Genomic DNA, 23,189 nt, shown 5'->3' with positions numbered 1-23,189 from the left:
CAGTATATATATCTGTATACCTCCTCAGTATATATATCTGTATACCTCCTCAGTATATATATCTGTATACCTCCTCAGTATATATATATCTGTATACCTCCTCAGTATATATATCTGTATACCTCCTCAGTATATATATCTGTATACCTCCTCAGTATATATCTGTATACCTCTTCAGTATATATATATCTGTATACCTCTTCAGTATATATATCTGTATACCTCCTCAGTATATATATATCTGTATACCTCCTCAGTATATATATCTGTATACCTCTTCAGTATATATATATCTGTATACCTCCTCAGTATATATATCTGTATACCTCCTCAGTATATATATATCTGTATACCTCCTCAGTATATATATCTGTATACCTCCTCAGTATATATATCTGTACACCTCCTCAGTATATATATCTGTATACCTCCTCAGTATATATCTGTATACCTCCTCAGTATATATATCTGTATACCTCCTCAGTATATATATCTGTATACCTCCTCAGTATATATATCTGTATACCTCCTCAGTATATATATCTGTATACCTCCTCAGTATATATATCTGTATACCTCCTCAGTATATATCTGTATACCTCCTCAGTATATATATCTGTATACCTCCTCAGTATATATATCTGTATACCTCCTCAGTATATATATCTGTATACCTCCTCAGTATATATATCTGTATACCTCTTCAGTATATATATCTGTATACCTCCTCAGTATATATATCTGTATACCTCCTCAGTATATATATCTGTATACCTCCTCAGTATATATATCTGTATACCTCCTCGGTATATAATGGGGTCTTCTCTCTCTCCAGACCCGGTGTGGGCGTCCTGCAATGTCGGGGTGTTCGTGTGCTTGGTGTGTTCCGGGGTTCATCGGATCTCATCCATCGGCAGAGTCAAATCAACTCAACTCGACTACCTGGAGCATGACCTGATAGAGGTAATACCGTGTGCCTGGCTGCCTCTCCCTGTGTGTGACCCTCATATACAGCGCCTGGAAAAAGTATTTACACCCCCTTGAAATTTTCCACAACCAAAATCCTAAATGTATTTTATTGGGATTTTATATGATGGACCGACACAAAGTGGCCATAATTATGAAGTGGAAGGAAAATGATAAATGATACAAATAAATCTGTGAAAAGTGTGGCTGCATTTGTATTCACCCCCCGGAGTCAATACTTTGTAGAACCGCCTTTCCCTCCAATTACAGCTGGGAGTCTTTTTGGGGATGTCTCTACCAGCTTTGCACATCTAGAGAGGACATTTCTGCCCATTCTTCTTTGCAGAATATCTCAAGCTCTGTCAGATTGGATGGAGAGCGTCTGTGAACAGCAATTTTCAAGTCTTGCCACAGATTCTCAATGTGATTTAGGTCTGGACTGTGACTGGGCCATTCTAACACATGAAACCATTCCATTGTAGCTCTGGCTGGATGTTTTGGGTCGTTGTCCTGCTGCAAGGTGAACCTCCACCCCAGTCTCAGGTCTTCTTCTAAGATTGTCCTGTATTTGGCTCCATCCATCTTCCCATCAACTCTGACCAGCTTTCCTGTCCCTGCTGAAGAAAAGCATCCCCACACCATGATGCTGCCACCACCATGTTTCACAGTGGGGATGGTGTGATCAGGGGGATGTGCAGTGTTAGTTTTCCCCCACACATAGCGTTTTACTTTTAGTCCAAAAAGTTGAGTTTTGGTCTCCTCTGAGCAGAGTTCCTCCCCCCACATGTTTGCTCCTCCCCCCACATGGCTTCTCCCAAACTGCAAACAGGACTTCTTATGTCTTTCTTCCACCAATGGCTTTCTTCTTCTCACTCTTCCATAAAGGGCAGATTTGTGGAGCGCACGACTAATAGTTGTCCTGTGGACAGATTCTCCCACCTGAGCTGTGGATCTCTGCAGCTCCTCCAGAGTTCCCATGGGCCTCTTGGCTGCTTCTCTGATGAATGCTCTCCTTGCCCAGCCGGTCAGTTTAGGTGGACGGCCATGTCTTGGTAGGGGCCCGGCTGGTCAGTTTAGATGGACGGCTATGTCTTGGTAGGGGCCCGGCCGGTCAGTTTAGGTGGACGGCCATGTCTTGGTAGGGGCCCGGCTGGTCAGTTTAGGTGGACGGCCATGTCTTGGTAGGGGCCCGGCTGGTCAGTTTAGGTGGACGGCCATGTCTTGGTAGGGGTCCGGCCGGTCAGTTTAGGTGGACGGCCATGTCTTGGTAGGGGTCCAGCCGGTCAGTTTAGGTGGACGGCCATGTCTTGGTAGGGGCCCAGCCGGTCAGTTTAGGTGGACGGTCATGTCTTGGTAGGGGCCCGGCCGGTCAGTTTAGGTGGACGGCCATGTCTTGGTAGGGGCCCGGCCGGTCAGTTTAGGTGGACGGCCATGTCTTGGTAGGGTTGCAGTTGTGCCATACTCTTTCCATTTTCCCATGATGGATTGATCAGCGCTCCGTGAGATGGTCAAAGCTTGGAAGATTATGTTATAACCTAACCCTGCTTTACACTTCTCCACAACTTTATCCCTGACCTGTCTGCTGTGTTCCTTGGCCTTCATGATGCTGTTTGTTCACTAAGGTTCTCTAACAAACCTCTGAGGGCTTCACAGAACAGCTGTATTTATACTGAGATTAAATGACGCACAGGTGGATTCTATTTACTAATTTGGTGACTTCTGAATGTAATTGGTTCCATTAGATTATAGTTAGGGGTATCAGAGTAAAGGGGGGTGAATACAAATGCAGCCACACTTTTCACAGATTTATTTCTATCATTTATCATTTTCCTTCCACTTCACAATTATGGCCACTTTGTGTCGGTCTATCACATAAAATCCCAATAAAATACATTTATGTTTTTGGTTGTAATTTGGGAAATTTCATGGGGGGTGAATACTTTTACAAGGCGCTGTAGAGGATATTGGGGGAGGTGTCTCTAATATACGGCCCCACCCCTCTGTATACTCCGTGTATTCTCTAATGTCTCTTTCTTGCAGTTCATGAAAAGTCATGGGAACCGGAGAGCCAAGGATGAATATGAAGCCTGTGTGCCCCCATTTTATTACCGACCAACGGAGAAGGATTGCATGTATGTTCACAGGTCACACGCCACACGCCACACGTCACACGCCACACGTTCCACGTCACACATCACATGTCACATGCCACACGTCACACGTCACACGCCACTCGTCACACGTTCCACGTCACACGCCACGCGTCACACGTCACACGCCACACGTCACACGCCACACGTTCCACGTCACACGCCACACGCCACACGTTCCACATCACACGTCACACGCCACACGTCACATGTCACACGCCACACGCCACACGCCACACGTCACACGCCACTCGTCACACGTTCCACATCACACGCCACGCGTCACACGTCACACGCCACACGTCACACGTCACACGCCACACGTCATACGTCACACGTCACACGTTCCACGTCACACGTCACACGTCCCATTCTTCTGGGTGCACTGCAGGCTCTGGTCACATGACTCCCCATTCATTCTTCATTACATCAGTGGGGTTGTGTTACCTGTTCAGGGGTGGGGTGTCTTTTGTATATCCCCTGATGAAGTCTGATCTTTCAGGGTATTGAAGGAGCAGTGGATCCGAGCGAAGTACGAGCGGAAGGAGTTCACAGGAGAGAAGGAATGTGTCTACTCTGTAGGTAAATGTCCATTATAGATAGGACTGGGCTCCGGGGGGAGGGGATGGGGGACCTCCTCTGACCTCCATCTTTCTTCCACCAGAATATAAGGAAGGCTTCCTGTTGAAGAAGGGAAGAGACAATGAACAGTTCCAGAAGAGACTCTTTGTATTCTCCGAGAACGAGGGGGTCCTGAAATATTACATCGCAGACAAAGTCAGTGTCACCACATTATAATGGCAGCAACAGACTGGGGACTACCATAGCATGCCGGGGACTACCATAGCATGCCGGGGACTACTATAGCATGCCGGGGACTACCATAGCATGCCGGGGACTACCATAGCATGCCGGGGACTACCATAGCATGCCGGGGACTACTATAGCATGCCGGGGACTACCATAGCATGCCGGGGACTACCATAGCATGCCAGGGACGACCATAACAGACTGGGGACTACTATAACATGCCGGGGACTACCATAACATTCTGGGGACTACCATAGCATGCCGGGGACTACCATAGCATGCCGGGGACTACCATAGCAAGCCAGGGACTACCATAACATGCCGGGGACTACCATAACATGCCAGGGACTACCATAACATGCCGGGGACTACCATAGCATGCCGGGGACTACTATAGCATGCCGGGGACTACCATAGCATGCCGGGGACTACCATAGCATGCCAGGGACGACCATAACAGACTGGGGACTACTATAACATGCCGGGGACTACCATAACATTCTGGGGACTACCATAGCATGCCGGGGACTACCATAGCATGCCGGGGACTACCATAGCAAGCCAGGGACTACCATAACATGCCGGGGACTACCATAACATGCCAGGGACTACCATAACATGCCGAGGACTACCGTAACATGCCGGGGACTACCATAACATGCCGGGGACTACCATAGCATGCCGGGTACTACTATAGCATGCCGGGGACTACCATAACATGCCGGGGACTACCGTAACATGCCAGGGACTACCATAACAGACTGGGGACTACCATAACATGCTGGGGACTACCATAACAGACTGGGGACTACCATAGCATGCCGGGTACTACTATAGCATGCCGGGGACTACCATAACATGCCGGGGACTACCGTAACATGCCGGGGACTACCATAACATGCCGGGGACTACCATAGCATGCCGGGTACTACTATAGCATGCCGGGGACTACCATAACATGCCGGGGACTACCGTAACATGCCAGGGACTACCATAACAGACTGGGGACTACCATAACATGCCGGGGACTACCATAAAAGACTGGGGACTACTATAGCATGCCGGGGACTACCATAACATGCCGGGGACTACCATAACAGACTGGGGACTACCATAACATGCCGGGGACTACCATAAAAGACTGGGGACTACTATAGCATGCCGGGGACTACCATAACATGCCGGGGACTACCATAACATGCCGGGGACTACCATAACATTCCAAGGACTGTCACCTGTCAGGCCACAATGAGGTCCTGATTTCCTGTTATAAAACCCATAAGCCAAGGGAGTACCTACAGGGGTTGCAATTGCACCCCAACTCCATCCTCCAGGGGACCCATGTGACCCTTTGTACACCTGGATCGGAGGGGTGGTGGGGGTCACTGACACCCCTACACAGGATGGACGATCACTTACTATGTAACTATAATAAAAACTGGTAGTGGTAGTCCAGGATTGACCCCGATCTCAAAGGTCCCAATTGTATCTGGGCCCTGGCGTTCTGCCACAGTGGGGGGTAGAACATGTGAAAGGCTTCCGCTGCAGGACCATAATAAAGGGTCCCGCGATGGGAGTGAAGGGTCCTGGGATCAGAGGGAGGGGTCCCGGAGAGAAAGGCCCTGGCCAGGTACCGGGGGCCCTTCATGGTTTCTGAAGGTTCTAGTTACGCCATGTGTTGGTTGTCCATGTTATGATTAGAGTCATTATTCAGCAAGAAGGACCCACCTCAGTCCCAGTTGGGAGTGAAGGGGACTTCCATTATGGAAGCTGCTTTCTCCACTCTTCCAGTTCCCTCTAGTCTCGCTGGCTACATCTGAAATAATTCTCACCATTTATTAAACATTTTCCCATTGTTTTCATGCATATCCGATGAGAGTCCAGAGCCCCGAGTATGGGGGGGTCGGTGTTCGGGGTATGATAAGATTTTCTCTTCCTGCAGAGGTCAGGTCCCAGAGGAAGGTTACCGATCCAGACATTGAACGCCACGTTCCAGGTGGATAAAATCAATCGGCAGCATGGCCTGGAGATCACCTGTGTGCAGGGCGAGCGCACGCGCAGCATCTACGTCTACCATGACGATGGCCAGGTACGTTCGATGTCTGATATATAACTCACCATTGTTCCTGATTAGAAGACTGCTACACAGAAAGTCTGCTTGTACCCTAAGGATTATGGGTCGTCACATAGCCTTCCTTCACCCACAACCCCCATACTGTATCCTGAGGGACCTCCTGGTCCTGTCACCTAACACTCCTCATACTGTATCCTGAGGGACCTCCTGGTCCTGTCACCTAGCACTCCTCATACTGTATCCTGAGGGACCTCCTGGTCCTGTCACCTAACACTCCTCATACTGTATCCTGAGGGACCCCCTGGTCCTGTCACCTAACACTCCTCATACTGTATCCTGAGGGACCCCCTGGTCCTGTCACCTAACACTCCTCATACTGTATCCTGAGGGACCTCCTGGTCCTGTCACCTAGCACTCCTCATACTGTATCCTGAGGGACCCCCTGGTCCTGTCACCTAACACTCCTCATACTGTATCCTGAGGGACCCCCTGGTCCTGTCACCTAACACTCCTCATACTGTATCCTGAGGGACCTCCTGGTCCTGTCACCTAACACTCCTCATACTGTATCCTGAGGGACCCCCTGGTCCTGTCACCTAACACTCCTCATACTGTATCCTGAGGGACCCCCTGGTCCTGTCACCTAACACTCCTCATACTGTATCCTGAGGGACCCCCTGGTCCTGTCACCTAACACTCCTCATACTGTATCCTGAGGGACCCCCTGGTCCTGTCACCTAACACTCCTCATACTGTATCCTGAGGGACCCCCTGGTCCTGTCACCTAACACTCCTCATACTGTATCCTGAGGGACCTCCTGGTCCTGTCACCTAACACTCCTCATACTGTATCCTGAGGGACCTCCTGGTCCTGTCACCTAGCACTCCTCATACTGTATCCTGAGGGACCTCCTGGTCCTGTCACCTAACACTCCTCATACTGTATCCTGAGGGACCCCCTGGTCCTGTCACCTAACACTCCTCATACTGTATCCTGAGGGACCCCCTGGTCCTGTCACCTAACACTCCTCATACTGTATCCTGAGGGACCTCCTAGTCCTGTCACCTAACACTCCTCATACTGTATCCTGAGGGACCCCCTGGTCCTGTCACCTAACACTCCTCATACTGTATCCTGAGGGACCCCCTGGTCCTGTCACCTAACACTCCTCATACTGTATCCTGAGGGACCTCCTGGTCCTGTCACCTAACACTCCTCATACTGTATCCTGAGGGACCTCCTGGTCCTGTCACCTAACACTCCTCATACTGTATCCTGAGGGACCCCCTGGTCCTGTCACCTAACACTCCTCATACTGTATCCTGAGGGACCCCCTGGTCCTGTCACCTAACACTCCTCATACTGTATCCTGAGGGACCTCCTGGTCCTGTCACCTAGCACTCCTCATACTGTATCCTGAGGGACCTCCTGGTCCTGTCACCTAACACTCCTCATACTGTATCCTGAGGGACCCCCTGGTCCTGTCACCTAACACTCCTCATACTGTATCCTGAGGGACCCCCTGGTCCTGTCACCTAACACTCCTCATACTGTATCCTGAGGGACCTCCTGGTCCTGTCACCTAGCACTCCTCATACTGTATCCTGAGGGACCCCCTGGTCCTGTCACCTAACACTCCTCATACTGTATCCTGAGGGACCTCCTGGTCCTGTCTCCTAACACTCCTCATACTGTATCCTGAGGGACCTCCTGGTCCTGTCACCTAACACTCCTCATACTGTATCCTGAGGGACCTCCTGGTCCTGTCACCTAACATTCCTCATACTGTATCCTGAGGGACCCCCTGGTCCTGTCACCTAGCACTCCTCATACTGTATCCTGAGGGACCCCCTGGTCCTGTCACCTAACACTCCTCATACTGTATCCTGAGGGACCTCCTGGTCCTGTCACCTAGCACTCCTCATACTGTATCCTGAGGGACCCCCTGGTCCTGTCACCTAACACTCCTCATACTGTATCCTGAGGGACCTCCTGTCACCTAACACTCCTCATACTGTATTCTGAGGGACCCCTTGGTCCTGTCACCTAACACTCCTCATACTGTATCCTGAGGGACCCCCTGGTCCTGTCACCTAACACTCCTCATACTGTATCCTGAGGGACCTCCTGGTCCTGTCACCTAACACTCCTCATACTGTATCCTGAGGGACCTCCTGGTCCTGTCACCTAACACTCCTCATACTGTATCCTGAGGGACCCCCTGGTCCTGTCACCTAACACTCCTCATACTGTATCCTGAGGGACCTCCTGGTCCTGTCACCTAACATTCCTCATACTGTATCCTGAGGGACCCCCTGGTCCTGTCACCTAACACTCCTCATACTGTATCCTGAGGGACCTCCTGGTCCTGTCACCTAACACTCCTCATACTGTATCCTGAGGGACCTCCTGGTCCTGTCACCTAACACTCCTTATACTGTATCCTGAGGGACCCCCTGGTCCTGTCACCTAGCACTCCTCATACTGTATCCTGAGGGACCTCCTGGTCCTGTCACCCAGTTACCATTAATGCCATTTCCTGACATGAGTGGCGCAGAATTCGGATATTTTTAGGTCATGGTTGTGTTTTTCTTCTCTGATACAGGAAATTGTTGCTTGGTACAACGTGCTGCGTTACGCCCGATACAAATACCTGAAGAAGAATTTCCCAGACATCCCTGAGGCTTTGGTGAGACTTCTGACCTTTGTGTGAGCTCCAGAATTGCCGTTATTCACAAACCCCAAAATACCTGAACCCACCCAATTACTTCACCCACATCATCAGACTCCACCCACATCATACTCCACCCACATCAGACTCCACCCACTACCCCACACAGGCCCCACCCACTTTCCATCTACATCATACTCCACCCACTACCCCACACAGGCCCCACCCACTTTCCATCTACAGCAGACTCCACCCACATCATACTCCACCCACTACCCCACACAGGCCCCACCCACTTTCCATCTACATCAGACTCCACCCACTACCCCACACAGGCTCCACCCACTTTACATCTACATCAGACTCCACCCACTACCCCACACAGGCCCCACCCACTTTCTATCTACATCAGACTCCACCCACTACCCCACACAGGCTCCACACACTTTCCACCTACATCAGACTCCACCCACTACCCCACACAGGCTCCACCCACTTTCCACCTACATCAGACTCCACCCATTACCCCACATAGGCTCCACCCACTTTCCACCTACATCAGACTCCACCCACTGTTTCCATACACAGAACGTCCTCGGTCCCCGGGGATGCGGATTGTGACATGTATGATGTGATTGCTGTCTGCCAGAATTGTTGTCATTAGATTTACATAGTTACATAGTAGGTGAGGTTGAATAAAGACAATAGTCCATCCAGTTCCCCCTGTGTAGGTGTGTGTGGATATATTCATTTCCCATACCCCTGAATGCTCTGATCCTTGAGATGTAAGTCTAAGAGTCTTTTAAAAGTAGCCATACTTCCCGCAGAAACCACCTCTTGTGGTAGAGAATTCCACAATCTTGTAGGCCTAACAGTAAGGAACCCCCCACCTTGCCTGAGGTTAAATCTCTTCTCCTCTAATCGCATTGTATGCCCTCAAGTCCTCGTGTCTTCATACATTCTTTGCGACTGAATAGCTTTTTTTCTAAGCCTAGATCCCCATTGAGATATTTATAAATTGCTATCATGTCCCCCCTCAGACGTCTCTTCTCCAGGGATAATAAATCAAGCGATTGTAGACGCTCTTCATAGTCAAGGTCCTCCAATCCCCTAATTAGTTTAGTTGCCCTTCTCTGGACTCTCTCCAGCTCCAACACATCCCTCCTGAGGACTGGCGACCAGAACTGGACAGAATACTCCAGATGAGGTCGGAGTTTTATAAAGTGGAAGGATTATAGTCTTATCTCTGGAATACATCCCTTTCTTTATGCATGCTAATATTCTGTTGGCTTTGGCAGCTGCCGCTTGACATTGCATGCTGTTGCCTAATCTATCATCAACCAAGACTCCCAGATCTTTCTCCATTTTTGATTCCCCCAAGGTCCCCCCTAACGTGCATTGTGCTTTTATGTTTTTAGTCCCCAAGTGCAAAACCTTACACTTCTCCACGTTAAACCTCATTTGCCATGTCGTTGCCCACTCTGTAATTTTGTCCAGGTCATTCTGTAGGATATCTGCTTCATGCTGTGCAGTTATTGCCCTGCCCAATTTTGTGTCATCTGCAAAAACTGATATCGAACTCCTGATCCCGTCCTCAATGCTGTTTATGAATAAATTGAACAAGGTTGGTCCCAGGACTGAGCCTTGGGGGACCCCGCTTACCACCTCAGACCAGTCTGAGTATGCGCTGTTTATTACCACCCTTTGGACACGCCCTTTTAACTAGTTCTGTATCCAAGAGCAAACCTTGTGTATAAAAACCAGGGGAGAGGGGACTGTCTATGTTCCAGTGGACAGCCAATCAGATGGCAGCTGTCATTGTATTTGAGCTGATAAATGAAATGCTAATAAGCAGGGCTTTTTTTCGGCGGGAACGTGGGGGAACGCAGGTCCGGCACCTCCAGCACCAGATGTATGTAATAGGAAGAGGTGTGCTGGAGTGGTCTATAATAGCAAGGGGTGTGCTGGAGGCTCCATTGATGCTGGCTGCTGGGGGATCTACTTTTTTTTTTGTTTGAGGATCTATTGTTGCTGGTGGTGATGTAAATTGGTGCTGGGGGTTTTATGTTGCTGGCAGGGATCTACTATTGTCGAGGGAGAGGTCTGTTGTTGCTGCTGGAGGGTCTATATAGATGCTGGCTGCTTGGAGATCTGTTGTTGCTGCTGGAAGTCTAATGTTGCTGGGATGGATCTTTTTTTTTGCTGGGGGTGATATTTTGTTGTGGGTGGTCCATTGTTGCTGCATGGGGGGGGGGGTCTATTGTTGTGTGGGGGAACAATTGTTGCTGGGGGGGGGATCTATAGTTGCTGGCTCCAGGGGATCTATTTTACTGCTTTTCTTGTGACAAGAAGAGATTTTTAGCACCACAAAACGATACTGGGGGCAGTACTGGAAGGTCGGTAAGGGGGGGACCAAGGGACAGTGCTAAGAGGCGGGTGGGGGGGAGACAAGGGAGGACTCAAAAGGGGGGGGGGGGTTCCTGTACCTATTCCCTGAGAAAAAAAACCCTGCTAATAAGAGTAATCTGGGAAGGGAATTCCTCCTGGAAAGGTGGACACAGGAGACGCGGCGCGGCGCAGTAACGATGGATAATATTAATGTGAGGTGAAGGTATCAGGCACTCTGGCAGTGGGAAGCCCCTCTGGTGAATTGAGCCGGTTGTGCGGCACATGATGAGCGCACCGCCACTTCCTGGGACTGCGGAGATTTTACCGGCAGTATCTGATGAACCAGCCGGACCACATTCCTCCACTTATTTCCTCAATTCCTGCATGCCAGTCCTAGTGTGTCTCTCCGGGGGCCCCTGTCACTGCAGGGAAATTACCCTGGACCCCCCCAGGTCACCGCATTCACCTGATAGCAAACACAGAAGTTTCTGGGAAATTCTGGTTATCACCGGGCACAATGCCGGAACTCTGCACCAAAGACTGTCCACAACCTGCAACTTCCCGAGCCACAGGAGGGTGGTGTCACACTATTATTGTGATATCTCAGATCGGCTGGCACTGCCTGATATCTGGGATTGGCTGGCACTGCCTGATATCTGGGATTGGCTGGCACTGCCTGATATCTGGGATTGGGTGGCACTGCCTGATATCTGGGATTGGCTGGTACTGCCTGATATCTGGGATTGGCTGGCACTGCCTGATATCTGGGATTGGCTGACACTGCCTGATATCTGGGATTGGCTGGCACTGCCTGATTACTGGGATTGGCTGGCACTGCCTGATATCTGGGATTGGCTGGTACTGCCTAATATCTGGGATTGGCTGGCACTGCCTGATTACTGGGATTGGCTGGCACTGCCTGATTACTGGGATTGGCTGGTACTGCCTAATATCTGGGATTGGCTGGCACTGCCTGATTACTGGGATTGGCTGGTACTGCCTAATATCTGGGATTGGCTGGCACTGCCTGATTCCCGGGATTGGCTGGCACTGCCTGATATCTAGGATTGGTTGGCACTGCCTGATTCCTGGGATTGGCTGGCACTGCCTGATATCTGGGATTGGCTGGTACTGCCTGATATCTGGGATTGGCTGGTACTGCCTAATATCTGGGATTGGCTGGCACTGCCTGATTCCCGGGATTGGCTGGCACTGCCTGATATCTAGGATTGGTTGGCACTGCCTGATTACTGGGATTGGCTGGCACTGCCTGATATCTGGCATTGGCTGGCACTGCCTGACATCTGGGATTGGCTGGCACTGCCTGATTACTGGGATTGGCTGGTACTGCCTAATATCTGGGATTGGCTGGCACTGCCTGATTACTGGGATTGGCTGGCACTGCCTGATATCTGGGATTGGCTGGCACTGCCTGATTCCTGGGATTGGCTGGCACTGCCTGATTCCTGGAATTGGCTGGCACTGCCTGATATCTGGGATTGACTGGCACTGCCTGATTCCTGGGATTGTCTGGCACTGCCTGATTCCTGGGATTGGCTGGCACTGCCTGATTCCTGGGATTGGCTGTCATTGCCTGATATCTGGGATTGGCTGGCACTGCCTGATTCCCGGGATTGGCTGGCACTGCCTGATATCTAGGATTGGTTGGCACTGCCTGATTACTGGGATTGGCTGGCACTGCATATCTGGCATTGGCTGGCACTGCCTGACATCTGGGATTGGCTGGCACTGCCTGATATCTGGGATTGGCTGGCACTGCCTGATATCTTGGATTGGCTGGCACTGCCTGATTCCTGGGATTTGGCTGGCACTGCATATCTGGCATTGGCTGGCACTGCCTGATATCTGGCATGGGCTGGCACCACCTGAAATCTAGGATTGGCTGGCACTACCTGACATCTGGGATTGCCTGGCACTACCTGACTTTTGGGATTGGCTGGCACTACCTGAAATCTAGGATTGGCTGGCACTGCCTGATTCCTGGGATTGGCTGTCACTACCTAACATCTGGGATTGGCTGGCACTGCCTGATATGTGGAATTGGCTGGCACTACCTGAATCCTGGGATTATCTGGCACTACCTGACATCTGGGATTGGCTGGCACTGCCTTATTCCTGGGACCGGCTGGCACTGCCTGATATCTGGGTGACCAGACTAAATTAAAGCGTAGTTCCAGGCAAAAAATTTTTGGGGGATAAAAATACCCCTAGGACAGTCAGGGCAGTGCATTTAAGCAACGATAGCCTCTGAACTGCCCCCTGTTTAGCATACCTGTAAGAAGAAAAACTTACCTTGAATATTTCTTCTCCAGTGCTGCCATCTCAGGTGTGGGCAGCTGAAGCCGGAGCGTCCCTCTTCGTGTCCTCTTCCTGGATGTCGGAGTCCCAGAATGCCCTGCTCGTCACTTCCGGGGCAGGGGCGTCATCCCGCAGCTGGTTCTGCGCATGCCCAGAATCTGTTCTAATGCATTCAGCAGGGAATAACGCGCCTGCACCGGAAGTGACGAGGGACACCGGTCCAGGCGCATTGACTCCTGGGATTGATGACGCTCATCTCCCAGGAGTCAATGCAAAGGAGGAAGTGACGTCGGGGGCCGCAGCCGCAGAGGGAGGAAGTGGTAGGAAGGTAAGTTAATTTTCAGAAAAAATCAGGTAAGTGTAACAAAAAATAATAATAACTATCCAATTCTTTTCCAGGATCTTTTAATGTAACAGAAAGTGCAAAGTTGAAAAAAAGGGTGGAACTCCGCTTTAAGGAGGATCTCCACTGAGCTCCATCCCTGCACAGACCAACCTGACACTTTGACCTGATGAATGAGTGGTCTTCTCTTCCATCGTATTGTTGGGTGACCGGATTGTGTGACTTCTAATGTCTGAACGGTTGGGCACATGTGGAAGAAATCTGAGGACGTGACCACTCCACCCACTCCACCCACCCCACCCACTCCAGTGTATATTGGGACTGCCAGGCTCTGTTGGCAGAGAACAATAGGAGGATTAACTGTCATTTAGCCCGGAGGGACTATAAACCTGAAATGTGAGATTTCTATTCATGTAGCTCAGCAGTTCCTCTGGTGTGAGTTGGCAGATTGTACCCAGGGCAGCCATGGGACGCTCCCCATATGGAAGAAAAATATATTTCCAATATATTTAGGGGAAAAAAATGTAGAAATATATTGAATATGGCCAAAATTGTAGCATTCCAAATATATTTCCAATATATTTGGGAAAAATAAAAAATGTTTTTTTAAAATAAATTTTAAATATATTTTTCTTCCATGTGGGTCAGGAGAGGCGGCATGCATTATGGGATGCCTGCATTATGGAATGCCTGCATTATGGGATGCCTGGACAGGAGGTCAGCTGTGCAATACTCAATTGAGAAAAGTGAAAAGATAGTGTTGGACCCGCGGGTTTATTTATCTGGTATTGGTATCCTAACCACTTTAGGACCGGAGGATTTTCCTGCTGTCTTACGTCCAGGCCACTTTTTGCAACTTGGCACTGTGCAAATTTAACGGACAATTGCGCGGTCATGCAACGCCGTACCCAAATAAAATTTATGTCCTTTTTTTCCCCACAAACAGAGCTTCCTTTGGGGGTATTTGATCACCTCTGCGCTTTTCATTTTTTGCGATATTAATAAAAAAAGAGCAAAAAATTTTGCGAAAAAATTGACATTTTCTACTTTGACAGTTAAAAAATATCCAATATATTCAATTTTTGTCATATATTTAGGCCAAAATGTATTTATCTACATGTCTTTGACAAAAAAATTCTCAATGAGCGTATTTTTAACCGCTTTAAGACCGGAAGATTTTACCCCCTTCCTGACCAGGCCATATTTTGCGATTCGGCACTGCATTACTCTAACGGACAATTGCGCGGTCGTGCGACGCTGTACCCAAATTAAATTTATGTCCTTTTTTTCCCCACAAATATAGCTTTTTTCTGGTGGTATTTGATAACCTGTACGATTTTTACTTTTTGCGCTATAAACAAAATAAGAGCAACAATTTTGAAAAAATAACAATATTTTTCACATTTTTTTATATGAAATTCCCCCCCAAAAAAATGTAAAAATCTAAATTTTTTAACATTTTTAGCCAATTTGTTTTCTGCTACCTATGTTTGGTAAAAAAAAATCACAATAAGCGTATTTTGATTGGTTTGTGCAAAAGTTATCACAGCTACTAACTACGGGAAATTTATGTCATTTTTATTGTTTTTTTTTTAACTAGTAATGGCGGCGATCTGCCGCCATTACTAGACATTTTGACACTTTTGGGGGGACCAGTGACATTACTACAGTAATCAGTGCTAAAAATATGCACTGTTACTGTAATAATGACACTGGCAGGGAAGGCGTTAACTTTATTGGTGATCAAGGGGTTAAATGTATGCCTCATGCTTACTGACGTGTGTGGGGGGAGGGGATTGTGTGACACAGACACAGATCGCAGGTTGAGCTATGCTGAATCCTGTAATCTGTCACTGTCTGTCACTTAGGAGATCCGCCCGCTTTGTTTACACAAGTGGGCGGATCTCCTCACTCGATCCCCGACGATCGGGGAAGAGCGGCAGTGATCACCACCTCTCCTCCTCTGGCCCGACTCCCACTGTTTCTGAATACAGCGGGAGCGAGCCTCCGGCGGCGTGCGTGCGCCGCCCACAAGGGGAGGAGTCCAGTGACGTAGGTCTACGTCCCTGGACGGAATCTAGCCACTTTGCCGCAGTACGCTCCATGTGAGCGGTCGGCAAGTGGTTAAGGCATTGATGTTGGTGTACATGATCCAGTTCCTGGGCAGGCGGCTTCTACACCCCACAGGATCTCCACAGTTTCTTTGGTTTGTAGTGTAATGTAAGAAGGGTTGGAACTTAAAGGAGAAGTACATTGAAAGCTCGGTTGGCTGTACTTCTCCTGTGCATCTCAGGAATGCAGTTTGTTTTGCACTCCTGTGACCCGTTTTCAGCAGAGAGCAGGCTGAAGTCCACTCTCTGCTGACGTCACAGAGTTGGTCCAAGCTTGGGCGTCATCATGACTATGGAGTCAGGATCTGCCCACATGCCTTGGCCGGCACCCGGCTCATCCTTTCAGCGAGCCGGAAAGCCTGAGCCGGCCGCCTCCGCCGCAGCCCAGCGCTCCAGTGAGCGAGGAGGGGGCAGAGCAGAGAGCTGCTGATTGACAGTCATCAGCTCTCTGCTCGGGGAGCTGTCAGAATTGAACAATCTGTGGTGTTTGATCGTTCGGTTCTCAGTGTAGAGGCACCAGGGGACAAATGCAGCATCACACCTAGGTAAGTATAAATCTAAAAAAAAAACCTTACATCTCTTTTAGGCACAATGCCGCTGCTAAGAGGTCCAAATACAACTTTATTTAATTAAAGGTCAGGGGGGCAATTCAAGAAATAGCCAACGTGTTTCGGGGGGTCTAAGTGCCCCCTTCATCAGAGCTTGACTGGCAGCAAAGTGAACAAACCAGTAGTGAACTGGACCTACAATGGTATTTATTCCAGTGTGAGTTGAAAGCCCAGGCCTAATCAGCAGCTTGTTTGGCAGCAACTCTCGAACAATCTGCTGATGGTTCACTTTGCTGCCAGTCAAGCCCTGATGAAGGGGGCACTCTGACTCCTGAAACCCATTGGCTATTTGAATTTCTTGAATTGTTCCCCTGACCTTTAATGGAATAACGTTGTATCTGGACATCTTAGCAGTGGTGTGGTGCTTTAATTCCAACCCTTCTTACATTACACTACAAGCCAAGGAGATGGTGGAGATCCTCTGGTGTGTAGAAGCCGCTTGTCCAGATAAATTTGTTTTGATGGAACCATCCAGCACCCAGCTTAAGTGCTTCCGTCAGTATACAGCTTCCTCCCGTCTGGACATAGGAACCAGATATTATAGTGGACCGTACAAGGCTAGCCGACAATAGCTTGTATGAGAACTGGAACTGTTTATTGAAAACTCACAGAGAATTTATATACTACACAATCAGGTGAGGCTGATCACATTATCGTATGCAAAGAAAACTGTACACAGGAATATAATTACCATACCTAAGGACAAACCAACATAAACAGTAAATGGTCCATAACAAGGTACAGGGGTCACAACATCAATCACCTCTGCAAAAGATGACCAAACCGACAGAAACAATAGGTGACTTAATTATCACAATTAACAATGGGTGAAAGAAACCTAGGAGGCACACTCTGGGAGAGACATACCTCCACTAAACACATTATAGCAGGAGACCCCTGACAGGTGGCTTGCTGATAATATTAACATCTGCTATGAGTCTCACAGTGTGAAGCAGCCATTATTGGTAATGGGGCAGCTAGGCCCTAAACATGGATCCCAGGCCTAGATTCCCATAGTCTGTGTGTTTTGGGGAGACAAGACCTTGAATCAGAAACAAGATCACTCCAAGGGTCCCCCAGGCATACACCTCCCAAAGAGTATTGTTCATGTGTAGGGCCCATAGTCAGTGGGAAAGAGGCCACCCTGCAGTCCCCTCCAAAAGCCCCTGTGCCACATTTCTCCTAAAAATCAGGAAAGATCATGAGATGAATGGGCTAATAACGAAGCAAAATTGTACAAACTGCATTCTCTGGCCCACCTCATGTCAGCATACTTATAGGTCATTGTTTCTTCCTGCACCTCTGAACAGGCCCCTTCTCTTCATCTCCTTTTTAGTTAATCCCAAAGATCACCCGCAACTACGCCAAATCCGGCTACATGGAGAAGACTGGCCCTACGGTAAGTGAACGCCGCTAGACAGTCATAACAGCATCAACCTTACCGACTATTCAAAAATAAATCTGCTGGATCTCCAATAAAATAACAGATAAAATATTCAGCATGTGTGGTAGATGGTGGATAAAATTATATAATAAGGTGCACTAGTAATAAATACCTAATGTATGAAGGTGACTACAAAATAGATAAATAATGTAAAATGACAGAAGCGCACAATTAATACGATAAAAGGGAAATTTATAATTATGTCTTAAATTTTGTAATTTTGTGAAAAACGTAAGGGGGGCGATAAAGGGGCTTTTATTACTGTCATTTAATATGATCCCTTTACAGGAAGACTTAGAATTAAATGTGTTCCCTGTGTGCAGCTCAGTGTGTGGGTGAGATCGGAGCTTCTCAAGGCACAATGATTGCTGGGCTCATCTCCCGCACCCATCATTGTGCTGTGAGATCCGAATTTGGGGGTGTCTGTGTGCCTCAGACCCTGAGGCAACCAGACACCCCCATTAACCCCCAATCACTGATACCACAGCCATTTAGGGTTGCCACCTTTTCTTCAAGCCAAACCCATAGACTTTAGCGGCACAGGGCAATTTTTTCCCCCTAGTAAACTTAGCGCATTGCACACTGTGGTGAACAGTGGGTGTGGCCAAACTGCTCTTGTTGACATCATTAGTCCAACCCCCCCAGTGATGCCGAAAATGCCCCCAGACAGCCACCCGAATCTCTGGGATGGCAACAGATTTGCATTTGACTATCTTGGTTACTTGGGGATTCACAGCCCAGCCTGAATAATGTGTCCGGGTTTCAGGCAGACACATGAATCAAATCCCGGACTGTCTGGGTGAATCCTGGACCGGTGGCAACCCTACAGCCATCGGGGGGTAAATGAGGGTGCCTTGCTGCCTCAGGGTCTGAGGCACACAGACACCCCTAAATTCAGATCTTACGGCACAACAATGGGTGCGAGAGCCGAGCTCAGCAATCATTGTGCCTTGAGAAGCTCTGATCTCTCCGTCACACTGAGCTGCACACGGGGAACACGTTTAATTCTAAGTCTTCCTGTAAAGCAGTGGTTCTCAGCTCCAGTCCTCAGGACACACTAACAGGCCAGATTTTAAGTATTACCTTGGGGAGATGCAGACTAGAATACTGCAATCACTGAGCAGCAAATTATATCACCTACGATGTATTTCAGTTATCTTGCTAGCCTGGCCTATTAGTGGGTCCTGAGGACTGGAGTTGAGAACCAGTGCTGTAAAGGGATCACTTTGACTGTAGGGATCATGAATAGCAGTTATAAAAGCCCCTTTAGTGCCCCCCTTATATTTTTCGCAAAATGAACCCCTTCACTGCTGTCTGATCACTGCTTGCATGGAACAGTATCTGGCTGTAGACTGCAGGAAACATGTCACCATTTACTTGAGTTCTGTCTATTAGTTGTTGCGTTAAAGTTGATTTAAAAAGGAAAAAAAAAAACTTTGAGTGGAGGTGACGTTTCCTGTCAAGAGTGGAGCTCCAGTCTGCAGCCAAACCCCTCTAATGTAAAGTCGGGTTCACGTATCTCCAGCCGCGGTTCCCAGCATGGGGTCCAGTGCGTCCCTGTTCACCGATTCAGGTCCGAATTTTTGCCTGAATTCACATTTGAACTGGACCCAAAGATGCACAGGACCCTTCTACAATCCAAACCGCAGCCACCCCGAACCTGTGCGAACCGACTCAATCGAGAGCCGGTCACACTCCCCTGTAATGCGAATTGAATGCAGGGAAACCGCATATATGTGAACCCGGCCTCAGGAGCAGGATGTCACATAGAGGGGGGGAAATAATAATTTGATCCCCTGTAGATTCTATAAGTTTGCCGACTTACAAAGAAATGGCGGGTGTATAATTGTTATCATAGGTTATTTTATATGATAGAGACAGAATATCAACCAAAATCCAGAAAAACACATGATACAAATGTTATAAATGGAGTTGGAGTTCAGTGAGTAAAATAAGTATTTGATCCCCTTAGTAGTTGGTGGAGAAACCCTTGTTGGAAGCACAGAGGTCAGACGTTTCTTGTAGTTGGAAGCACAGAGGTCAGACGTTTCTTGTAGATGGAAGCACAGAGGTCAGACGTTTCTTGTAGATGGAAGCACAGAGGTCAGACGTTTCTTGTAGATGGAAGCACAGAGGTCAGACGTTTCTTGTAGATGGAAGCACAGAGGTCAGACGTTTCTTGTAGTTGGAAGCACAGAGGTCAGACGTTTCTTGTAGATGGAAGCACAGAGGTCAGACGTTTCTTGTAGTTGGAAGCACAGAGGTCAGACGTTTCTTGTAGTTGGAAGCACAGAGGTCAGACGTTTCTTGTAGATGGAAGCACAGAGGTCAGACGTTTCTTGTAGATGGAAGCACAGAGGTCAGACGTTTCTTGTAGATGGAAGCACAGAGGTCAGACGTTTCTTGTAGTTGGGGGTCACAGAGGTCAGACGTTTCTTGTAGTTGGAAGCACAGAGGTCAGACGTTTCTTGTAGATGGAAGCACAGAGGTCAGACGTTTCTTGTAGATGGAAGCACAGAGGTCAGACGTTTCTTGTAGTTGGAAGCACAGAGGTCAGACGTTTCTTGTAGATGGAAGCACAGAGGTCAGACGTTTCTTGTAGTTGGGAAGCACAGAGGTCAGACGTTTCTTGTAGATGGAAGCACAGAGGTCAGACGTTTCTTGTAGATGGAAGCACAGAGGTCAGACGTTTCTTGTAGATGGAAGCACAGAGGTCAGACGTTTCTTGTAGATGGAAGCACAGAGGTCAGACGTTTCTTGTAGTTGGAAGCACAGAGGTCAGACGTTTCTTGTAGATGGAAGCACAGAGGTCAGACGTTTCTTGTAGTTGGAAGCACAGAGGTCAGACGTTTCTTGTAGTTGGAAGCACAGAGGTCAGACGTTTCTTGTAGATGGAAGCACAGAGGTCAGACGTTTCTTGTAGATGGAAGCACAGAGGTCAGACGTTTCTTGTAGATGGAAGCACAGAGGTCAGACGTTTCTTGTAGATGGAAGCACAGAGGTCAGACGTTTCTTGTAGATGGAAGCGCAGAGGTCAGACGTTTCTTGTAGATGGAAGCACAGAGGTCAGAGGTTTCTTGTAGTTGGAAGCACAGAGGTCAGACGTTTCTTGTAGTTGGAAGCACAGAGGTCAGACGTTTCTTGTAGATGGAAGCACAGAGGTCAGACGTTTCTTGTAGTTGGAAGCACAGAGGTCAGACGTTTCTTGTAGTTGGAAGCACAGAGGTCAGACGTTTCTTGTAGATGGAAGCACAGAGGTCAGACGTTTCTTGTAGATGGAAGCACAGAGGTCAGACGTTTCTTGTAGATGGAAGCACAGAGGTCAGACGTTTCTTGTAGATGGAAGCACAGAGGTCAGACGTTTCTTGTAGATGGAAGCGCAGAGGTCAGACGTTTCTTGTAGATGGAAGCACAGAGGTCAGAGGTTTCTTGTAGTTGGAAGCACAGAGGTCAGACGTTTCTTGTAGTTGGAAGCACAGAGGTCAGACGTTTCTTGTAGATGGAAGCACAGAGGTCAGACGTTTCTTGTAGTTGGGAAGCACAGAGGTCAGACGTTTCTTGTAGGTGGAAGCACAGAGGTCAGACGTTTCTTGTAGATGGAAGCACAGAGGTCAGACGTTTCTTGTAGATGGAAGCACAGAGGTCAGACGTTTCTTGTAGTTGGGAAGCACAGAGGTCAGACGTTTCTTGTAGATGGAAGCACAGAGGTCAGACGTTTCTTGTAGATGGAAGCACAGAGGTCAGACGTTTCTTGTAGATGGAAGCGCAGAGGTCAGACGTTTCTTGTAGATGGAAGCACAGAGGTCAGACGTTTCTTGTAGTTGGGAAGCACAGAGGTCAGACGTTTCTTGTAGATGGAAGCACAGAGGTCAGACGTTTCTTGTAGATGGAAGCACAGAGGTCAGACGTTTCTTGTAGATGGAAGCACAGAGGTCAGACGTTTCTTGTAGATGGAAGCACAGAGGTCAGACGTTTCTTGTAGTTGGAAGCACAGAGGTCAGACGTTTCTTGTAGATGGAAGCACAGAGGTCAGACGTTTCTTGTAGATGGAAGCACAGAGGTCAGACGTTTCTTGTAGATGGAAGCACAGAGGTCAGACGTTTCTTGTAGATGGAAGCACAGAGGTCAGACGTTTCTTGTAGATGGAAGCACAGAGGTCAGACGTTTCTTGTAGATGGAAGCACAGAGGTCAGACGTTTCTTGTAGATGGAAGCGCAGAGGTCAGACGTTTCTTGTAGATGGAAGCACAGAGGTCAGAGGTTTCTTGTAGTTGGAAGCACAGAGGTCAGACGTTTCTTGTAGTTGGGAAGCACAGAGGTCAGACGTTTCTTGTAGATGGAAGCACAGAGGTCAGACGTTTCTTGTAGTTGGAAGCACAGAGGTCAGACGTTTCTTGTAGATGGAAGCGCAGAGGTCAGACGTTTCTTGTAGATGGAAGCACAGAGGTCAGAGGTTTCTTGTAGTTGGAAGCACAGAGGTCAGACGTTTCTTGTAGTTGGGAAGCACAGAGGTCAGACGTTTCTTGTAGATGGAAGCACAGAGGTCAGACGTTTCTTGTAGATGGAAGCACAGAGGTCAGACGTTTCTTGTAGATGGAAGCACAGAGGTCAGACGTTTCTTGTAGATGGAAGCGCAGAGGTCAGACGTTTCTTGTAGATGGAAGCACAGAGGTCAGACGTTTCTTGTAGTTGGGAAGCACAGAGGTCAGACGTTTCTTGTAGATGGAAGCACAGAGGTCAGACGTTTCTTGTAGATGGAAGCACAGAGGTCAGACGTTTCTTGTAGATGGAAGCACAGAGGTCAGACGTTTCTTGTAGTTGGAAGCACAGAGGTCAGACGTTTCTTGTAGATGGAAGCACAGAGGTCAGACGTTTCTTGTAGATGGAAGCACAGAGGTCAGACGTTTCTTGTAGTTGGAAGCACAGAGGTCAGACGTTTCTTGTAGATGGAAGCACAGAGGTCAGACGTTTCTTGTAGATGGGAGCACAGAGGTCAGACGTTTCTTGTAGTTGGAAGCACAGAGGTCAGACGTTTCTTGTAGATGGAAGCACAGAGGTCAGACGTTTCTTGTAGATGGAAGCACAGAGGTCAGACGTTTCTTGTAGATGGAAGCGCAGAGGTCAGACGTTTCTTGTAGATGGAAGCACAGAGGTCAGACGTTTCTTGTAGTTGGAAGCACAGAGGTCAGACGTTTCTTGTAGATGGAAGCACAGAGGTCAGACGTTTCTTGTAGTTGGGAAGCACAGAGGTCAGACGTTTCTTGTAGTTGGAAGCACAGAGGTCAGACGTTTCTTGTAGATGGAA

At 48.4% G+C, this 23,189-nt stretch overlaps 1 protein-coding gene across 2 annotated transcripts in view; it reads left to right on the top strand.

Annotated features, from left to right (window-relative positions):
* ADAP2 (ArfGAP with dual PH domains 2) overlaps window positions 1–23,189 on the top strand; it is an 82,611-nt gene that overhangs the window by 45,018 nt on the left and 14,404 nt on the right. For both annotated transcript variants that reach the window (XM_082272585.1, XM_082272586.1), the window contains exons 3-9: window positions 836–963; window positions 3,007–3,098; window positions 3,619–3,698; window positions 3,781–3,893; window positions 5,869–6,015; window positions 8,607–8,690; window positions 17,778–17,840. In XM_082272585.1, the coding sequence (XP_082128711.1) occupies window positions 836–963; window positions 3,007–3,098; window positions 3,619–3,698; window positions 3,781–3,893; window positions 5,869–6,015; window positions 8,607–8,690; window positions 17,778–17,840 (707 nt within the window). The remainder of the gene's footprint in view (window positions 1–835; window positions 964–3,006; window positions 3,099–3,618; window positions 3,699–3,780; window positions 3,894–5,868; window positions 6,016–8,606; window positions 8,691–17,777; window positions 17,841–23,189) is intronic.

This window comes from Pelophylax lessonae, assembly GCF_965119305.1.
Source record: "Pelophylax lessonae genome assembly, chromosome: 11".
NCBI classification, from domain to species: Eukaryota; Metazoa; Chordata; class Amphibia; order Anura; family Ranidae; genus Pelophylax; species Pelophylax lessonae.
The sequence above is the reverse complement of the archived record's forward strand: the minus strand, read 5'-3'. Positions and strand labels throughout refer to the sequence as shown.